Genomic DNA, 20,146 nt, shown 5'->3' on the forward strand with positions numbered 1-20,146 from the left:
CTAAACTGCAGCAGGTGTGTGCAGCTGTGGGGAACCCGTCTTGCACTTCGCTTCCAAAAGACCAGACTGAGTCCTCTTTCCTGCTGGGAAGATTCAGACAAGAAGCTCAGTGAGCAGAGATGGGTTTTCACAGGAAAATGCTTGTAGTTAAAACTTCAGAAGCAAACTGAAGCTTTAGTGTTTGTTTTGAGCAGATGACTCCCTGTCTAACCCTTACCAATATCCTTTATAGTACCTCGTTTTAAGAACTGCACGATTGTAATCACCATCTGTATATGATGAAAGGAGAAAAAAAAAACACCCACTGAAAACATTGTAACTGGTGGAGAAGCAGCAGCAGCAGCATGGACTCCATGTAAAATGCTGAACTTCCTGCAAGTTACTGGAAATAAAGGACGATGTACAGGTTTGACTTTTCCAGTACTACCAAACCACAGTCATTACCTATGAAAGCAACATAAAGTTCTAAAATTACTGTTTGCAAGGTTTCAAACTCAGTTCTAACTATGTGCAACTCCCACTAAAGTATCCCATTAAGATTACATTCAGGACACATGGGTTTTGCATTTTGATTTATGATCATAATTATTTTCAGTTAGCTAAGAAACACTGCATGAAAGGACTCTGCATACAAAGGAATCGGGGCCTCCATCTGAATTCTCATTCTTGTGCAGCTACTGAATAAATCAAACTGTACCATGAGCGTGAAGAACTCTTTAACAGAATTGGGACAAGCACAGTAGTTAGAGGAATGTATGCACAAAACTTGCTGCCAAATCTAGAGCAAGAAACGTAGTTCTCACAATATTATTTTTTTTTGTTGGCAGGAAATGTAAGTCAGTAATTTTGCTCCTTATTAGAAGGATGCGCTTCTGTTGTGTAATACGTTACCAGTTGTGTGTGAACAAATTAAATTCATTTCAATTGGCCTAGCTGAATAAACTGTTTTGAAACTTGGGTTCATCAGTAGGAAGTCTGTGATGACAAGTTATATTTACAACCCACTTAGCTTTGTAAAGTACAACTGGGTACACTGTAAGATCTTAAAGTTAGTAATCTGGGGAAGATTCCATGGTAAATTAATTATGACAGACTCATAAGCAAAGCTGCAAAGTATGTTATTCCTTGAATTTTGTGACTTCTAAACAAAGTTAACTTTTACATTTGTCGTGCTTTACCTAACTGACCTTTAGTATGATTGTTTTCTAATGGAGAACTCATCACAAAACATTAAAATTAAGTCTTGTTCAACAGCAGCTGCAAAAGATGATTTGCCCTTTTATGAATTCTACACAATTTATACACAGCCTTGCTGACCTTTTTGTAGCATAACCAATATGTGACTCCTCTGACATTTAAAAAGCAAGGTAGTAACAATAACACAGACTGTCTAAACTGTACCTCCTCCTGAAAGCCTTATCATGTAAAACATTAAGCAAAAATTAAGTCAGGAATTACAAATACGTATGAATATTAAAGTATTACAGTGTCCAAGTAAGGAATTTGCGCCTTTGCTCTTTGGCATCCATACTTAACAAAAATGTTTTAAGTTTGAAAAGCACCTATCTGATCCATAAAAAGAAGTCTGAAATACACTGGTTCCTCTCCAAATGCAGGGCACATCCTTTGGGTTGGGAGCACGAGGAAGAGAAGTAGCTTTGCACATCACTGCAAATTGAGGAGGTTCAAGCGAGTCGTTTGAGAAAAAGGATGTCTAGAAAGAATTTTAGAAGTACTCTGACTTAGAAGCTAACACCCAGTGTCTCTAGATGTACAACAATCGGGCTGTTCACAGCATTTATAAATGAAAAAAATGACCTGAAATAGGTTGGCTTACATTATTTGACTTTCTTTCATTGGCAACAAGGAAATCCTTGCAAGATTTGTTTTGTTTGTTATCCTGGAGGCTGGGTCAGGCAGGAAAACACATGACCTGCTCCCAAACTCACTGTCCATTTATTTTCTGAGGATATTATATATCCCTTGTGTATTCCATGAGTGTGTGTAATCTTCTATCCTTCTCAAATAGTAACATAAAATAAAAGAACAGGCCTATGGCTTATATACAACTTTCAAAAAAAAAAAAAAGGAAGATGACAGAAACAAAATAAATTAATAAATTTAAACTTCAGGCAGATACTGCATCATTAAAAAAACCAAACAGCCAAAACAACCCTTATTGATTCATGATTACCTTGTGAGGATATAAAGCAAAACCCAGAAAGACAGATTTTGTATCTAATTTACTTTGAGAGATTTATTGCAATCTATTTTCACAATTTCATATGAAGACTTTCTGTTAAGAATGTTCTTCGCACCTGCTTCTCTACCTGACACTCACATAAATTAACAATTGACTGGCTTCTTCCTGATTTTTAAATTGCAAGCATCCAGTTATTTTAGCTTTGAGCCAATTCTGTACTTCAGAATATTCCATCTTGCTGATGGAACTTAAAAATGCAGAATGTTTATTGCATAATTTATTAAAATATTTAGAAACATAATACAATTTAATGTGACACTAGAATACTAACTCAAAGTATCACATTTTCATTAAAAATATGCAGAGTTGCCAATACAAAGAGTCTTGATCTGTTAAAACATTTTCTTTTAAATAAACAGCTAAGGATAAAAAAATTCTTGTGGCACTTCAGTAAATGAGATGCTCTTTTTTTTATTGCATATTTTAACACTCAAATCGATACAGGTTCATCAGGAGCAGGGGATATGCTTGCAATCATATCATACTTGCAGGGCAAATCATCTCAAACTTTCAAAAGTTGCTCATGTCAGGGTGTCAGCCGTTTGGGATCCCGTGGGAACATGGAGGTCTGACGAACATTATGCAGCCCTAGGTACAGCATGGTTACTCTTTCCAGCCCTAGAACAAATGAAAACACTCCATCAGTATAGTCAGTCTTTTGTTTGAAACTCTTCAGAAGCTAAAGGTACTGATACCTGCAGCCAGCATTGCACAGTAGCGTGACCAAAGACTGAGATGTGTGCATTAGCACGTTTCGCTACAGAGAGGAGCTAGAATCAAAAATTAGGAATTTTACATACAGTGCCTTCTGTCACGACACAGACTTCATCTGGAGCATGTATCCATAAGCAATGGTACTAGAGATACGACTCTGCTCTGACTCACTTTGGACTTTCAAGAAAGGTTGTGTAGAAAATTGAAAGGGGAGGTGGGTGATCAGGAAAACTGTACCTTGAATACAGTAACAGGACAGTCCAAACCAGCCCTAATGGCCTCAGAGTAAGAGACAATAAGTGCCACGGGCAACTACAGTAAAAAACTACAGCTGGGGAAGTTTATCCCAAAACCTCTGCAGTTCAAAAACGTAGATTCAGCAACAAGTACCCATGTAACCATCTACTGACATCTTTATGGTAGTATTTCACTGGTCATTACGTCCCTTCTTCCTGAAATCTTAGAGGTTATGTGTGTACTGTGGAATGCGGAAGGACTTCCCAATCCATGGGGCTCCCCATGCACCCCAGCCATGCTAAGATGAAACCCAGAGGCACACTAGTGTTCACACACTGCCCGTCTGTGTTAAGGTTTCCACCTGAAACAGCTAGAAACCAGTCTTAATTCTCACAGCATCTGTTTGGCTGGTTCTTGGCCAGACCTCTGGGATGTGCCACAAGGAGCACTGACTCTGCAGAAGAGATGTAGCTTCAGCTTCCTTGATGTCAGTTCTGACCCACCTAAATGATTCTGCATCATCTGCAAATGCTGCACGGCCTCTGCTCACAAGTACTGCATGATCACCAACAACTACATCTCGTAGGTACTGCAAAACAGTTGTCTCAACAGCATATTGCAGATCTAATGCATTTACTGAAGGCGTACTTACAAAGCTGTTCTGAGAGCATGCTGAGAATATACTGAATATACTTTACAAACATAAGGCAAATGCAGGAGAGACTGAGTCGAAAAATCATTGTGTGTATTGATCAGGACCTACAAAGTATTTTGTCCTATTTCCAGACAGATTTCATCCTGCTAATGAAAGCAATGTGCATAACTGTGAATTATTATCATTAAGATGCCTAAAACTTTTTTTTTTTCATTTTAATACGTAAAATACACCCAAGACATGAAGGTGCAATACCCTTTGCTGCAACAATTAGCATCAGCCAAGCTGACCAGTGACATTCAGTCACAGCACCAAGTAAGAACCGAAGTGATCACTTATTTCTCCTCGCTGCAGAACAGCTTCATCAAATGCACTACAAGACCGGTGCATTCTCGTATTAGCAGGCTACGATAAATCCATACACAACACAGTATTTTCTTGCTTCCTTAATTTTCCTCATTGGTCACATTTGAAAGTTATATGCCTGGCTAATAAACTGGCATTTTTTTATTGTTATCACCTACTTTTTAAACTTGCCAGACTGTGCCGTTAATATTTTGCCTATTTATTTTATGATGATGCTTACATTTTAGCTTCTTGCCTTAAATTCTCCAGGATAAACAGCCCCACACATTTACCTAACAAGGCTATTATTCTGAATTTTGTATTGAATCCTGCTTGAGACTGAGCAGTTTAAATTAAGCTCAGGCTAACACAGAACAAAATAAAATACAGATACTTACCTATTCCACCACCTGCGTGTGGAGGTGCACCAAAACGAAAGGAATCGATATACGCCTTTATCTTCTCCAAATCTAGAGAAGAAAAACATTTCTCATTGGCTTAATGAACCCCAATCCCAACATACAAGTGACTAGAGGACTGCAAACACAACAACAAATTTACCAATTTAAACTAACTAACAGTGGGGCTCTACTTATTGAAGACATAAATTATCCAGGACTATCTAGAAGTTACAACACTTAACAGTTTTGTTTTATAATTTTGTTAATAACATAATCAGGGAAGAAATTCTAGACTGAACTCTTCATTTTAACTTACGGAAGATGAGGACTTCTTGAATAAACTGCAGTGAGAAAGTGAAGATTTAGCAACTATTTTTCCATCTTGCTACAGTGGGAGCTGCTCCTTTGCTACTGCCTACCTGCCACTTTGCCATTCACTGAAAGCATAATTTACATTTTACTCTTGTGATCTCCACCTAATCTGCTCTTTTACCCTTCTACTGTTAACTGGCCTTGTCCCTGCTAAATCTTTTTTTTTTCCTTCTTCTTAAATTTCACCAACAGAGAGCTTATTTGCTGTCAGTACAACATTTAAAAAGGACAGCCAACCAAGACTCTGCTAGAGCACTCTGTAAAGTTTGTTAGAGTACACAGAGGCATAACTGAATGAGACCTGTTTGTCTACCCTCAGTCTGTTCAAGCTTTTCCCTGCATTACATACTCTCTGAAATCCTTGGAAACAATTCCTTTTCATCAAGGTGTTGCTGGGAAACTAACTAGTCTCTTAATATAACCACTCTAGATCAAACAGAATTAGATGGGTTAACAGTAAGAATGGAACCGTACTGCGATTTTAGCACTACTGCCATGTAACAAATTCTGAACCCAATTCTTCCTCTAAAGGAAACAAACCCAATCATGATTTATATTCTTTTAAATTCAGCTTCACGTTGGTTGACTTGTTACCAATGCCGTGATGCTGGGCTCTTTCTGTCAGCAGCTGAGGATCGTGAATTCTCTGAGCTCCAGACAAGATCTCTTCCCCTCTCATGAACATATCATAAGAGTTAGAGCTTTTCTGGAAAAAAAAAGATGAGTTTACGTACAGTTGTTCTATCCTTAAATGGCAAATATGCACCTCTCAATAACTTCACTTATGATACCCAAAGTTGTGCAGTAAGAGTACAATGTATTTGGAGTCTGACTGGGAATTACAGCCCTTTGGCTCCTCTCATTAGACTGGCAAAGTTCATCTACACACCCTCACATGTAGTTATCCTAGAAAAAGATGCTCTATAGATACTTACCCTGGGTTTAGGAATAAACTGGGGAATTTCTAAAAATGTAAGAAAGCATATTTTCTGTTAAAGTGTCTGTGTCTCTGGAAGACTGTTTTTGCCCCTTTTCAGTGATGGCAGCAGGGCTCTTGACCATGGAGATCCTTTCATAAAGCTCTCCCAATTTTAGCTAGATTTGTTTCTTTCTGGTATGTTTTCACCACTGAAGAGTAACTGTAAACCTTTTACAAGTCACGTAACACTAACCTAATCTTGTTCTCAGAACTTCAATTATAACAGCAGATCATATAAACATACTTTATACATTTTGTCAAGATATCCCTACACAGAATAATTTCAACTACGAAAAAACCCCACTGACAAATTTTTTACTTACTGACAAAAAATTTTACTTACAGGATTTACTGGGTCTGGCATTGTATAAAAGGGCCTCACAGCAAGAGGGTATTTGTCAAGAATATAGAAGTCTGTGTCATACTGAAAGAAGGTAATTGAAAACAGTGTAGTAAAGGAGAAAATGATGTAAAGAACAAATTACAAGAGGAGGACACAACCACTGAATCTTTGAAATAAAATTAAAAAAAAATTATATCTTTACAGATATATACAGATATATATACAAATAACTTTACAGAAATTTGACAGTATTATCTTAAAAAAAATAACAGTTATCAATAAAAGTGGTGTATTATTTTTCAGTTTTCCAATACTACTTCTAGTGTAAACCTACAAATGTTTAGCAGTAACATGTCTTGCTGTAGTAACAGGTACTTATTTTTATGCCAAAGATCTCATCTTCTCCTATTGATTCAGTTAGAATCTGGTTTGTTCTTTTTTAATTATCCTAAGAACTGGTTTTGGAATGTACTATCCTGTTTGGTGTACTCAATGTAACAGATGACAGAAAAATGTATCAAAAAATATATATTAAAAAAATTTAAAAGATTGAAAGTGTTTCAAACAGCTTACTAATGATAGACAAAACTGTCAGTAGATTAAATAAGCTGTGACAAAATGTGGATGCAGTCAGACAATTAAAAAATGCTCATGTTAATCCCAAACTCTTCACAGCTTCTGCATGTTCTGACATACCGTATTCTCAATGAGTGTGTAAAAAGTTGTTTTACATGAAGTAGGCATTTATATCCACCCAAAGACTCCATGACATCATGTTTCAGATTCAATGACAAATCTATTTATTCTAAAACAATTGTTACCTTTTCCTTTACCAGGCGTCCCAGGAGCTTTTCATTAGGTGTGCTGAAACAAATTATCACCAATAAAATTAAGTGATTTAAACTTGTACTGATTACATAGTTCATCAAGCTAAAAAGATTTCAAGCTACAGATCTGCTCCACCCCACTCTTTGGAAAAATCTAGTACTTTGTTCTGAATGGTTTGGTTTGTGCAGACACAAATTTCAGAAATAAAGTATATTTATTTCTGTTCCTAAATATTTTGTATTGGTCCTGGAAATCCCTTAAATTAACTGATACCTAAAGATATTCTTGCTCTTAATATAACTACTTCCTAGTCGTCATATTCTGATTACTGAAGAATTGTGTGCTCTGTTTCCTATTGGCATATACCTTCTACAGCCATTTCTTCTTGGGCACAATAATTGAGAAACATCCTAAGCAGTTGCTGGGGAAATTATTTTGCTCTATCAAACTCTTACAATTGAAACTCCTTTGACGCATGGATTGTTTAACTGTAAAATCACACATTATCCTAATGGTACTGGGTATATTTATGGGAAAAAACAGAAATGTTTTTATTTATTAAGTGTCTTCAGAAAAATTAAATCCATCTTTAAGCAGATCAGTGGAAATGCAATCATGACTGCATTAACCATTTTCCTGAGAGGTAGAAAATAAAAATGGGAAGGTGGTACTCAAAAGAAAGACCTTAATACTGAAGAATCTTTTTGTTTAATCCTATTCAAAGATGTGACAATTCACATGAAGGACTGCGATTATTAGAAAAACAAATGTTTCTTATCCTTAGAAGGTTCAAGTTACTCTCACTTTATGTTGTAAGTTATTTTCTTTTGGATTTCAGAGTTTGTGCATATAGTATATATTAAAAGAAGGGGCTATTTTCATATCCATTCATTTATTTGTCAAGGGGTCTGAATGCAAATACTGTTTATTCCTCTAAAAGCTTGTGTTTCCTTCTTGGAGGCTGTCAGTTGCACAGCACAAAACTGACACGTCACTACCACATTCACAAGACTGACACATCTGTGTACTGCCAAAGTACCTCAGATCTTCTTCATCACCCATCTCAACCCCAGCCTCTCTTAGCATGGCCACAGCTTCACGGTATTCCAGCCTCAGAGTTGGCTCCAAAAATTTAAATGGCTCACATGGGAACTGTTTGTTCACTGTCTGAATTTCCGTTTGGAATCTATACAGGAGGAAACAAGAAAAGAAACAAAATACAAAACAATAAAGAAATGTACTCTTCTTGCATCTAATAATGCTTTTGCAATGGCAATACAATTTTGCCACAAGAGGTCCCTCTTGCAACATAAAAAACTGTTAAAGCCACATCTGGAGAAACTGTTCAATCCTAATAACGTGTTTCATGTAAGTTGATGCATCTACGTCAATTATATATATGTTAATATTTTACTATTACTTCTGTTTTGTTCCTTTTGTAAGAAATAATGGACTAGGTCAATTTTCACAGTAAAGACACTGAGAAACCATCCCTTTGACTTTTAATATTTACCTGGTTTCTTCTTTGATTTGAGTGATATCCTATTTTAAATATAAAAGAGAAATTTCCTTCTAGACAGATGAAAAGATTTTCATTTCACTGGCAAGATAGTCTAATTTGTAAGCAAATGAAAACCACTTCCTAAATTCCTGGCCTGGCTTTTTACCGAGTTAAGACTGTGAATAATGGAAAATAATCTTTGCTGCTTTCAGGGCACAAATGCAGGCTGTTACAATAAATTTGGTTCAAAAAAGCTTTCTTAGATAGTAAATATTAATTTCAAAATAGAACAACCAGTGTACCTGTAGTGGCACAAAAAGGAGGACATTTTAAATTAATGATGGGTTATTTCTGTGAGGAAGTCCATCCAACATTAAACAGTAAGTTTTCTTAGTGCAAGCTAGCATACTCTAGGAGATGCAACCTGGGCTGAAAATAGACAGTTTGCTGGCCTATGGCTTGAGTGAACTTCAAAAATTAGGCACAAGGAAATAGTTAAGAGTAAAGCAAAAACGTTTGTTTCAAAGTTGTGTCATAAATCAGATTACTAACGATTATCTGACAAGCTGAGGATAAAATGCTCGCCCATTTCATACCACAGTGCCAGAGATCTCGAAGTTGCTCACGAAATGGAAAATGCTCTTAATTACCTTTCCTGAAGTCCCTTGAATATCTGCACCAAGGTATCTGCAATCTCATCTACCACTTCATGATAGTGGTAGTTAAAAGCCATTTCGATATCCAGACCAACAAACTCAGTCAGGTGTCTGTGTGTATTGGAGTCCTCAGCTCTAAATACTGTAAAATTAAACAACAGAAATTCTAACAAACCTGAAATGATCATTGCATTTTGAAAAATAACTGACAATCAATCACATCAGCATTTGGATCAAGTAGACAATGCTTTCTTTAGACATGACAATTCTCAGTGAAAAACAAAAAGAAAACTAGCTGCCTCAGAGCATCATTTGTAATAGTGACAGCATTATTGTAGCTGTGGTGCTCAAAGGAGACAAGACACACAAGACCTGTAGAAAGGCAGGATCTCGTTAGACCAACAGACAGAATGGAAAAAACAGACAAGCTTTCAGGCACACAAGAACTTTGAGATTTGAAAACCGCCTTTTTCAGAGGAAAAGGACGTGTGCACCTGTGTGTGTTCTGGGGTATTGGTTTTTTGTTGTGGTTTTTGGTGTGTTTTTTTTCAGATATATGAGTCTAATATAAACATGTCTTCCTATAAACCATGATTCATTTGTCAGTAATTAACAAGAAATTTAAGATCTCCTAAATTACTTGCATCTTTTTTTAATTATTTTACGAATTGTTACTTTTTTCCCAGCATTTCCAGCTTACATCTCTTTAAACTGGTCTTTGACGTCTTAGAAAAAAAATGCTGTATTAAAACTTAATTCAAAAAACTTATTAAAAACTTAGAAAAAAACCTAAAGAGGCCATGTACTATCAGCTTTTAAGAAAGAGAGCATAAGTCTGGAAATTATTCATTTTTTATTATTTAGTGACAGCCCAGTTGAAAGGATGCAGTTTCTAAGTAAAGTTATTTGGTACATACACAAAAGCAAGGGGTAAGCGTATGTTAATATGCAATCTGAAGTATGTAAAACCTAGCTTGCCTATTTTAACTGCTTACTACTGGGCAAATAAAGGCAACTAGGCAACGACTACTGAACATGGTTAATAGGAAACTATGGCTTTAGTAACCACAGGGTTGTACCATGTTTTAGTAACTTCATCGTACTATCAATCTCCAATGCAACTCTATATTCTTTCTCTACACAGAACAGCAAGCACTGGAGTACTCCAGCCCTATTTCAGCATTTTAGTTTTATTCTAGCAACTTCTCTGCCAACTTTACTCTCATTAGTCACCCCAACTGAAATCTGTGTTTGGTAAGTGAAACTATATTAAGTGAAACCATTCAAAGCTTTCAGTGTGCATATTATCTTATTTTTATCACAGGTGCTAAAAGCCATCACTGCATACTTCACACACTTTGGATAAACCAACACTTTTCTTACCTGGCCCAACGCAAAAAACCTTTTCAAAGTCAGCACATATACACATCTGCTTGTACAGCTGTGGGGACTGAGCTAGGTAGGCACTGCTTTTGAAGTATGATACAGTAAACACATTGGCTCCTCCTTCACTGGCAGCTGAAAAGCAAATGCTTGCAATAATTATTAAAATAAAAATGTAAAGAACAAATCAGAGGTAGAATGATAGACTATTGGTCTTCCATTTAGAGATTAGAAGGAGATTTTTCATCAAAGCCTATTAGAGCAAAAAGATACGTCTGCATCCATTAATGCTAAGGGAAGTTTTGCAGCTCAGGGCTGTCACTCATCGTCTTGCAAATCTGCAAATTCAGTTGGGGTAGTTTAAAATGTTGCTATTCCCAGCTGTCCTTTACCTCAAAGTTAGAACAGGGAAAATGCATGCTTGTACCACCACCACCACATCTACTTGTGGTCCAAAACACTTCTGTGGAAACCAATCTTTACAGTGACGTAGGCTTCCAGATGCAGAGCCCAAGACGAAAGTGCATATCCTGTTTTGCCAGGATCATCCTCTCTAACTGAAAGCATAAATATCTCTCTGAGCCAAAACTATTTACCAGAGGACATCTGCCAAAGGTACAAAGCTTTTTCAGTTTAAGGCACTTTTCATAGGAGGTTACTTTGAGAGAACAAGAACCAAGAACACACACATTTGAATCCTTTACTGCAAACTGCCTACCAAAACTATCAGCTGAGTCACTTCACCTTTCAATTTCCCACTGTGTGGTAGGAGTGTTCTAGTTGCCTAACTTGCTAACAAAAGCATGCCAGAGTGAAATATTAGTTAATAATCTTTAAAAGTTCTAATGTTAAGATTACTCTAGGTAAATTACTAATTATTATTATTATTATTACTAACCAGTCCACTGAGATTACTGTTTCTTTTCTTTTCATCACCACTACTCCCACTGAAATGGTTTCAGTGAATATTTACAGTTATTTGTGAATACAGGCAATTTAAAAAATCTCAGATCTTAAAACAGCTATGATATTAAATTCAAAGTTTAGTAAGGATTGCATCGACTTAACTTAGTTATTTTTACGAAGTATGATCTCATTCAAACAATAGGATGCTTGCTTGCTTTCAATGGTACACTGCACAGCAAGAATAGCACACTTCCTCAAAGGTCCTACATAAATAAACTACTTGGGACTCTTCAGTACTTCATGCTGTTTCAGCTGTCTGTTAGGAAAAAAGTTACCTAATCTTATAGTTCAACAATACTTTCTATGTTGAAATAGTGCTTACACATATTCTGTTAAAAAGCCCTTTTTTACCACAATCAAGAGCTGTCTTCAAAAATACAGAGGACTATAAAATTCAGTAGGCAAAATGTATGCATATGAGTGCACATACAATGAGAGTAATACAAATATTCCACCCTACATTTTCCATGCTGTATGTTGTAGTGGCATCAACAAAACCTCAAAGGACACCAATAAGATGGGAGAAAAATACCCATCAGTAAATCAAGTAATTTGACTTTTGAAAACAATACAGCAGATCCAACAACAGAACCAGAAGCAAAATCCCCATTTCCAGACCTTTAGTCAGGCTGAAACTGTTAGGCACGCTTTCAGAAAAATGACCTACCACTTTCTATTCAGCCACATACCCATTGCTAAAGAAGTGACATATTGTATATAATGGCATCATCTTTTTTTATACCATGATATGGTTGTTGTAACTTATTTATGATGATGATAACTTTATTTATTATGATGATAACTTACTATATTCTTTAATACTGGGAATGGAACTCACAGTGCTCAACAAGTGGAGAACACAAATTTGAAGAACAGTGCATACAATCAGACATCTTTATTTAACCAAATTAAAGCTTTAAATGCACTGCAGAGTACATAAATCAGATGCATGTATTTGTCTTGTCATTCGTTTAACATCCAAAGTCAGGAGAAAAGTAAAGAACAACTTTGATACCTGCTAGGAAAAGTTTGCTATGTTGCGCCTGAATTAGAAATAGAACTTTATCTTTTTTAAATAAAAACTTATTAAATTTTTGGCAGATAGGTATGCTGAGCAACTGTAAAAGAAGCAGACCTGTAGCTGCTCGATCACATATACAGTACCTGAAATGATTTTGGGAGTCTGAATTTCCACAAATCCCTTGCGAATAAGAGTTTCTCGGAAAAGCTGACAAATACCCGACTGAAGGCAGAAGATTGCCTGACTAGTGGAGGTCTATAAGAAGAAGATAAAATAATGAATCCTAAGTTAGTTTTTCCTGACTCTGTCTCTTTTTCTGGACAGCTGGAAGGGTGAATTTCTTCTCTTAGGGACACTTGATCATTGCATTTGCCTAAACAGAGAAAAGTGCAAATTGGTAATTGTTTATTACACAAAATGAAACAGCAAAGGAAACAAGAGAAAATCCTCATTTCAATTTATGGCATGTTCAGTTACAAAGGAGGCACTACAGTCAATTCTACGTTTAAAGAATCACTGATTTATGAGAAGTACTTCTGCAAATAAAGTTTTCATAGTAATAAATTGAATAAAACCACTAAACCTATTAAAAAGCTTTCAGCACACAACTAGAACAAGTGCAGTAAATATACAGAGCATGATAAAAGCAAAGCCCTCAATAACTTACATAAGGTAGAAACGCTTGTGTCTATTAAAGGCTACCAAATAAAACATTTTTACGTAAAAACATAGCCATGTGTTAACCACGTACAACACTGCCACAAAAACATCCCAAAGCCAGGGTCTGAACTCCCAGCACTTAAAACAGTCCATATAACACCTGATCATGTGAACTGCTGTTCTTTTTAAAATCTACTCCAAAAGTACATTTAATTGAAAACAAAAGTAGATTTACCTGAATTAATCATCATCTTTTTGTTTATGCATGTGGCATAGTCAAGCTACTTATCTGGTTAGCAAATACCTACACTAAATGTTCCTGTAACACTCTTGGGCTTTGGTGTGAAGAAAAAAAACCCCTTCGAGAATGCTGAAAACACTGCAATACGTCAACACTGAACTCATATCTGATTTTGTGCTTGCAGTGTTTAAGACCTGACAGTTAGCAACCCAGAAGCGTTTCTAAAACCTAACGAATTCTTGCAAACAACTAAGAGAGCAGTTCTTTACGACAATCTGCGTCATAGCACTGTTTACTTCTCCTTTCTGAAAGGTACCCAACTTTTCAGTTAGGGTAAGAGCAGCCTTGTGGGCTTTTTCACATGACTCTTACCAAACCACAAAACAAAAAACCCCCAACCAAAACAAATTGTATAACCACCCAAATTTAGACAGGCAGTCAGTAGGTATGTTGAAATAAAGCTACATAAATCATCTCTGCAAGACAGGTAACACGTCACTGAAAAAAACAAAAGAGAAAACGGTAAGAATACTGCAAATCTGTAGTAGTTTGGAGTTATTTGCAATTTTAGCTGACTGATAAAGTATCTCAGGAGTGTAAGTGGTTGAGTCTAGTAAATAATAGCTAGCAGTTCTCACTGTCTGATAGCATTAACCGCAGCTGCTACTTCCACTACTTTCAAAATTAAGGAACTGAGGTTTTGAGCAACAGTTACAAAAGTACCCTCAAACTTTTTCACCTTTTTTACATGCGTCTCCCAGAATCAGATATATGCGAACACTTCGCCCAAGTTCTGGGCATAATTTGGCAGTGTAACATCAAAGCACCAGGATGATTCAAAAAGGTATTTATTTTATTTTATTAACCATCTCCTACTTGGAAGTTAAAAGCCATTTTTCCAAGCGATAACAACTTAAAACAGTCACATTTGGGTTTACCAATACAGTTTTTGATAAACTAAACAAATTTCTAAAAATGCAAAGAGACAAAATGTGTAACATTTCTTTAAAGCAGCATAGTAACAATTCCGCCTCTACCTTTCTAATGAACTCCCACCAGTTTCATGCCAGAGCAGCTAAGAATGGAGTCCTAAGTTATACAGTCCTAGAAAAAAGAAAAATGGTTGCTAAACCCCATCTCAAAGCAATTACTTGGTCTGACCTAAAAGTGTGCACAGAAACACATCCAGTCGATAACTAACACAGCTCTCCACTAACAATAGATCATCAGGTAGTAACTCCTTCTGGCTTTAGAGAGGATGCAGAGCAAAGACTTTGTCTTCTTAATCTGATCTATAATGATACATTATGCTTAAAAAAATGGAAGCAGCCAAATTCACACATCTGGACACTAAAGCTTTTTTTTTTTTTTTTTTAACTACAGACCAAGAAAAGAAAAACGGCTGTTCTCTGTAGGTCAAATTACATCTGACAAGACCACTCTTCTTTCTACCAAAGGTAGCTGAGTTTCAGTGCCCATTCATTCAGACTGCCAACAAGGGTAACTGTTGAGAATTTGTGATACTGCAGTCTCCTTGTAAGAATTAAACAGACCAACAAGACATCTGAGATAAGCTCCTAAAGAACTGCAACTGTCAACATGCAGTGGAGTCAAATGGATGACCTCAAAAGTTCTGTGTTGCCACTACAACTTTCCAAAGATTTTAAACATGATTCTGTATCTACACACGGAGCAAATCTTCTCAAAATTAATTACATATTTTGCACTGGTATAATGTTTAGGACAAAAAGCAAGAGAATATACCTGAAGAAAGTAATTCAAGCTGTTATCCTGTCTTTGGAGAGATGCTGGTATGTGTATTACCATGTATGGTACAATGGTAGGTAACGCAGTCACCATTTGCACTACCACACTTAGGTACAACACAGCAAACTTGAGAAAGACAGCTGTCAAAATGAATTTAATTTTACCTTAGCCTTAAAAAATATTTTACCATGGCATTCTTTTCCTGTAGTGTTTACTCTAATATGAACTCTTCCACATATATATTGACAAACTATCTTACCTGAGACTATGGCAAAGGCAGTAAATACGCAAGAGTTAAACAGAAACCAAAATAAACTCGGGCCATTTAAATGCTGTTGCAGTTAACAGTGTTAATGTTTTAACTTGGCCTGCAGAGATGATTTTACAGGAAAACTTGTTATTTTTAATAATCACCTTTGTTACAGAGAGCAGAACATACCTTTAGCTAACAATGCTGAAATACGACGGTCATAACCTCACTCTAATTTCACCTGCCTGTTTATTATTTTAATGCCACAAAGGAAAACACTAATAATAATAGAACAGAGATTATTTTAACACTTTAAGCAAGATTATAAAAACAATTCCCACATTTCATTCAGCACAAGCTGCAGTGTTAGAATAATAGCCATGTAAATTGCCAGAGACCAACAGATGTGTTTCAACAGAATTGAGGGCAGTTAACACCTTAGGAGAGATCGTATCTCAAAGAGGTGCGACTGAGGCACTGACATGCAAAGTTGTGAACTTTTGTTTTTACTCTCAGATCAGCTGTAGAACTTATTCCACTCTCACCTCAGTTTGGCTTTTTTGTTTACTAGCTGAACAATCACTAAATTCGTAAAGTAGGCTAAATAACAAGGGGAAATAATGTAATCTATATTATTTTAGATATATACATTATTTGAAATAATTTAAATAATTTTGCAATTCCTCTACTATATATATGGGAGATTAAAGTTTTTCTAGGAAATAGGATTTATGTTAAGTAACATTTTTTTAACCCCAAAGCGACTGAAGTAAACTTTTATTCAAATGTCAATATTACTTTTAGTATAAGAAGATACCAACATGAAGTTTGTTGTCAAAACAACTGGAGCTGTGTTATGTCTTCACTACCAAACCACTATCCACAATAAAATAAACCGTACATCTGCTTGTTCATTACAGCTTGAATTCAGTCAGGAAAAACAAAGCTGGTAAAATGAGTAAATTGAATTCAACACAATGAAATCAAGCTTGAAGTAACCACTTATTTTGAAAAAAAATGCATTAAGATCAGTGTACAGTTAGATTATCATATAACATAGTCTGACATCCATAAACTACTAAAGATACAGTTTAATGTTTATGCTTTACCCTGAACAGTTTAAACAGGATAATACTGACCCTAAAAAGACTACGCTTTGGTCTCAATTAGCTGTGCATTAGCAGACACAATTATAGCATCAGGGCTGCAAAATGCATATAATTGAAGTCAAATTTGGACAGATACTGTTAAGATAAAAACCCTGCTGGAGATAGCAAATAAGCCAGGACAAGGACATCAGTCAGGTCCATTGTTAAAACTGAATGAGCTGAATTAATTTCTTCTTCAGAGGAAGAGAAAATAAGAAGCAAAATCCTAAAATCAGTGTTTTACGTGTCTTCATTTTTTGTCTACCACAGATCTTAATGAAATATGGTTTCTGTAGGTGTTTTTATAGACATGGAAAGTCTACACATCACTGAATACTTCAGTTAAACTTAACAGCAGAAAAGTAAAGATGTAAAAACATATCAGTGGTCCAATTTGCCTTTTTAAATTGTTCTGATAAAGGAACAGTAAATCAAACATCTCTAGAACCAACTGGTTTGACCCTCATTAAGTTATAAGGAAAAATACATACTTAGGTAAACAGTGGTTTCCTCACAGTCACCTGTGGTTTATGTAAAAGAAAATTTGGTCTGTATAAGGGCTTTTATTTTTTCTTCCCAACTCTCTTGTCTCTATACCCCTGATTTTTCTACTCCACAAGTATGTGATCTGTATTTTATGAGTTAACCCATCAGGAATAGATTCATTCTTCCTCAGTCCTCTTCCTTGGAAAGGATTTTTAACACCTCTCCACCCTAATTAGTCACCATTTTCCCTCCATACATCAGAATAACAACTATGGCAATAGCTTGGGATCTTGGCATTTAAGTACTTGGCATCCCTAACCTCAAACAGAATTACCAGACACCTCTGGGAGATCTTCCTCAGCAACTACTCAGTCTATTTTTACATGTACACACAATGGAAGTCTTACAATCTCTGTAGAATACTTTGCGTATTACATCTCCACCAATGTAACTTCCTTATTATTAACTGCACTCCTTCTATTACATCATAATCAAAGTCTCCTTGTTATACATCATAGCTGGATGGAGTGATGCTATTTTTGGAAATCCAGTCCCTTTCACTGATGTAATGATTCGAGTCTCGCAGCTCCACTTTATCACAATTTGGCCCTATCCAATGAACTCAGTGGTTAATCACTACTTAAAATTTAACGGCTTAAATACTTTAAAGACTGTACTTAAAGGGACAAAAATTATTTTAGTTCCATACTAGGGACTATTTTTAGTCTGAGTCTAGCCAAGATCTATGCACTTAGTTTGTTAAATCTTTCTCCAAAAAATAGTATCTCTTATTTTTGATGTTTGATGACTCCTCCTTCCTTAGAAAACTGGGGCAGTGAAGAAACCAGAACTCGGTACATATATCTGTGGTTGGACTTCCTCCCATACTTGTAGGAACAGATCATCACAGCATCTCTGTTAGAACTATTCTGTCAGCATTCTTCCCTGCTACCCACGATTTGTTTTTCCTAGAAGGAAGAGGTATGGGACAGCAATGCTAATAGTTTCAGATATCCCTCTGCGCTTTTAACATTACCATGTCTTCTGATCCTCCTTACAACATGCTTACTTAAGCTGCACACTTAGGGGCTCTCTGAAGTTCCAATTCATACTACAGCTCCAGTCCATGCAACCAAATCATTGAAAACAAATTACTACTTTTTGTTTTGTTTTGTTTCAGTTACTTTGAAGGACAAACTGCCTTTGTGCCCCTGCTCTCATGATTCCACTGCACACAGTGCTTAGAATGTGCACATACATGTGTTCTCACTGGGATTTCCCGTTTCTCCATTAAACACCTTTTCTGCTTATTCAGCTCTCCCTTTTAAAAAAAGGTCAAAGTAACACATAATTATTTAGAATCTTCTGCTCCTGCATAACAAACAAAGCAAGTTTATGGTAGGCATGAGCCTACTGTTACAAAATCATCTGCTTTTGTTCTGAAGCAAATAATGAAATGTGCAACAGAAAAGACACACAGACAAGTGTGACACAGTCAGAAACTTTTTCCATACATAGGAGGAAGGCAGGATAGATACCTAAGCCTAATCAAGGGAAAGCTGCGGCCAGTACATCCAGCCTCAGATACATGCAGATGATGAGACTTAAGGCAATGAAGTACTGAGATTTGACATTTCATCCTTTCATCAATTTTGTAAAAAGTTAACCTGAATTTCTGTTCAGCATGAAATAGCTGTTTAGCACCATGCTGTGGCTCCTGTTGGAGCTAAGGAGAAAAATAGCTTCTGTAGAAGGCAAAGTTAAGGTTCAGACCTCAAAACAGGGTGCCAAACGTTGCTGAATAAATGGTGTACTGACAATGGTTGGGACACGTAAGTTAGAAAAGGTTATAGCAGCATCCATTTAGCTCACCATCTGTACTCTCCAGGCAAAATACTGACAACTAATGTTCTATTACTATACCGGCAGAGATGCAGAAGAAGTATTGGAAGAGTGCTGCTGGACTACTGAATGTGTACAGGGATGGAAGAACTTCAGCCCACTCCTTTCTGTTACATCTCTTGTGTTTATTCTGGCATTACAGTCTCCCTTCTTTTTCCATTACTATATACCTTCTTAGGTTTTACTCTTCAGATGCCCTCATCTGAAATACAGCCAAGGATACTTTCATGCCATTATTTTCAGCTCATATTTTTAACTGTTATTTCCCTTTGTATTATTTCTCTGTTTTCTTTGGGGTTCTTGGCTCTTTCCCATTTATTATACAGGTATTTCATTAATTTCATGGATTTTCTTAAGTTGCTCTGAAGTGTTGTTGAGTATTGTTCTTCATCACCAGAATTTCAAAGCCCTTCAAGCATCCCATAGTTGCCTCTTCAATTTAGTACACTGCCTTACCACTACCATAAGTCCACGATCCTTTACATGATTTCCACTTTCAACCATTAGCATAGAATTCTTTTCATCAAAGGCTTAATTTAAGACGCAGATGAAGAGACCAATAGGATGACATACTGAGTATCCTGAAAAGTAATCACAAACTGAAGTCGTTTACAGTATACATAAGGTCAAGTGAGAAGCAATTAACTTTGGTCCAAGCAAAACAATTTGCACAAGTAGTTTTAGTTGCTGAAATAAGGAGATCAGATGTTCAAATGCTTTAAGCATCCCAGTGCCAGAACACTTCCAAATTTTCCAATAACTGACTTTTGATTTCCCAGGCCCATAGACTGATTTACTGAGAAACTGCCATTATCAGAGCTTTGAAGGCAGTGCTAGATACACCATAAAAATGAGCTAAGCACACTCTTCATTCAATGAAAAGTTAATTACAATTTTGTTGTGCAGAGCCAAATATGGGAAAAGACCAGAAAGCCTCATGTCAATATGAATGGTTACTTACTTCATACGCACTTAGTGTTAGCTGTGGTTTCATTATAAAAGAAAAAAAGTTCTGTAAGTGATTTAGT

The 20,146-nt window shown here is 36.2% G+C and overlaps 1 protein-coding gene across 1 annotated transcript in view; it reads right to left on the reverse strand.

The window, feature by feature from the left end:
• Positions 1 to 2,654: 2,654 nt before the first annotated feature.
• Positions 2,655 to 20,146, reverse strand: part of DARS1 (aspartyl-tRNA synthetase 1) — a 41,409-nt gene continuing 23,917 nt past the window's right edge. Inside the window, exons 8-16 of the mRNA XM_056348781.1 lie at positions 12,808 to 12,919; positions 10,678 to 10,812; positions 9,289 to 9,436; positions 8,177 to 8,323; positions 7,131 to 7,173; positions 6,310 to 6,390; positions 5,582 to 5,693; positions 4,613 to 4,684; positions 2,655 to 2,881 (exon numbers count right to left, since the gene is read on the reverse strand). Coding sequence (XP_056204756.1) covers positions 2,790 to 2,881; positions 4,613 to 4,684; positions 5,582 to 5,693; positions 6,310 to 6,390; positions 7,131 to 7,173; positions 8,177 to 8,323; positions 9,289 to 9,436; positions 10,678 to 10,812; positions 12,808 to 12,919 — 942 coding nt within the window. The 3' untranslated portion in view covers positions 2,655 to 2,789. The remainder of the gene's footprint in view (positions 2,882 to 4,612; positions 4,685 to 5,581; positions 5,694 to 6,309; positions 6,391 to 7,130; positions 7,174 to 8,176; positions 8,324 to 9,288; positions 9,437 to 10,677; positions 10,813 to 12,807; positions 12,920 to 20,146) is intronic.

This window comes from Falco biarmicus, chromosome 8 (genome assembly GCF_023638135.1).
Source record: "Falco biarmicus isolate bFalBia1 chromosome 8, bFalBia1.pri, whole genome shotgun sequence".
Classification (NCBI taxonomy): Eukaryota; Metazoa; Chordata; class Aves; order Falconiformes; family Falconidae; genus Falco; species Falco biarmicus.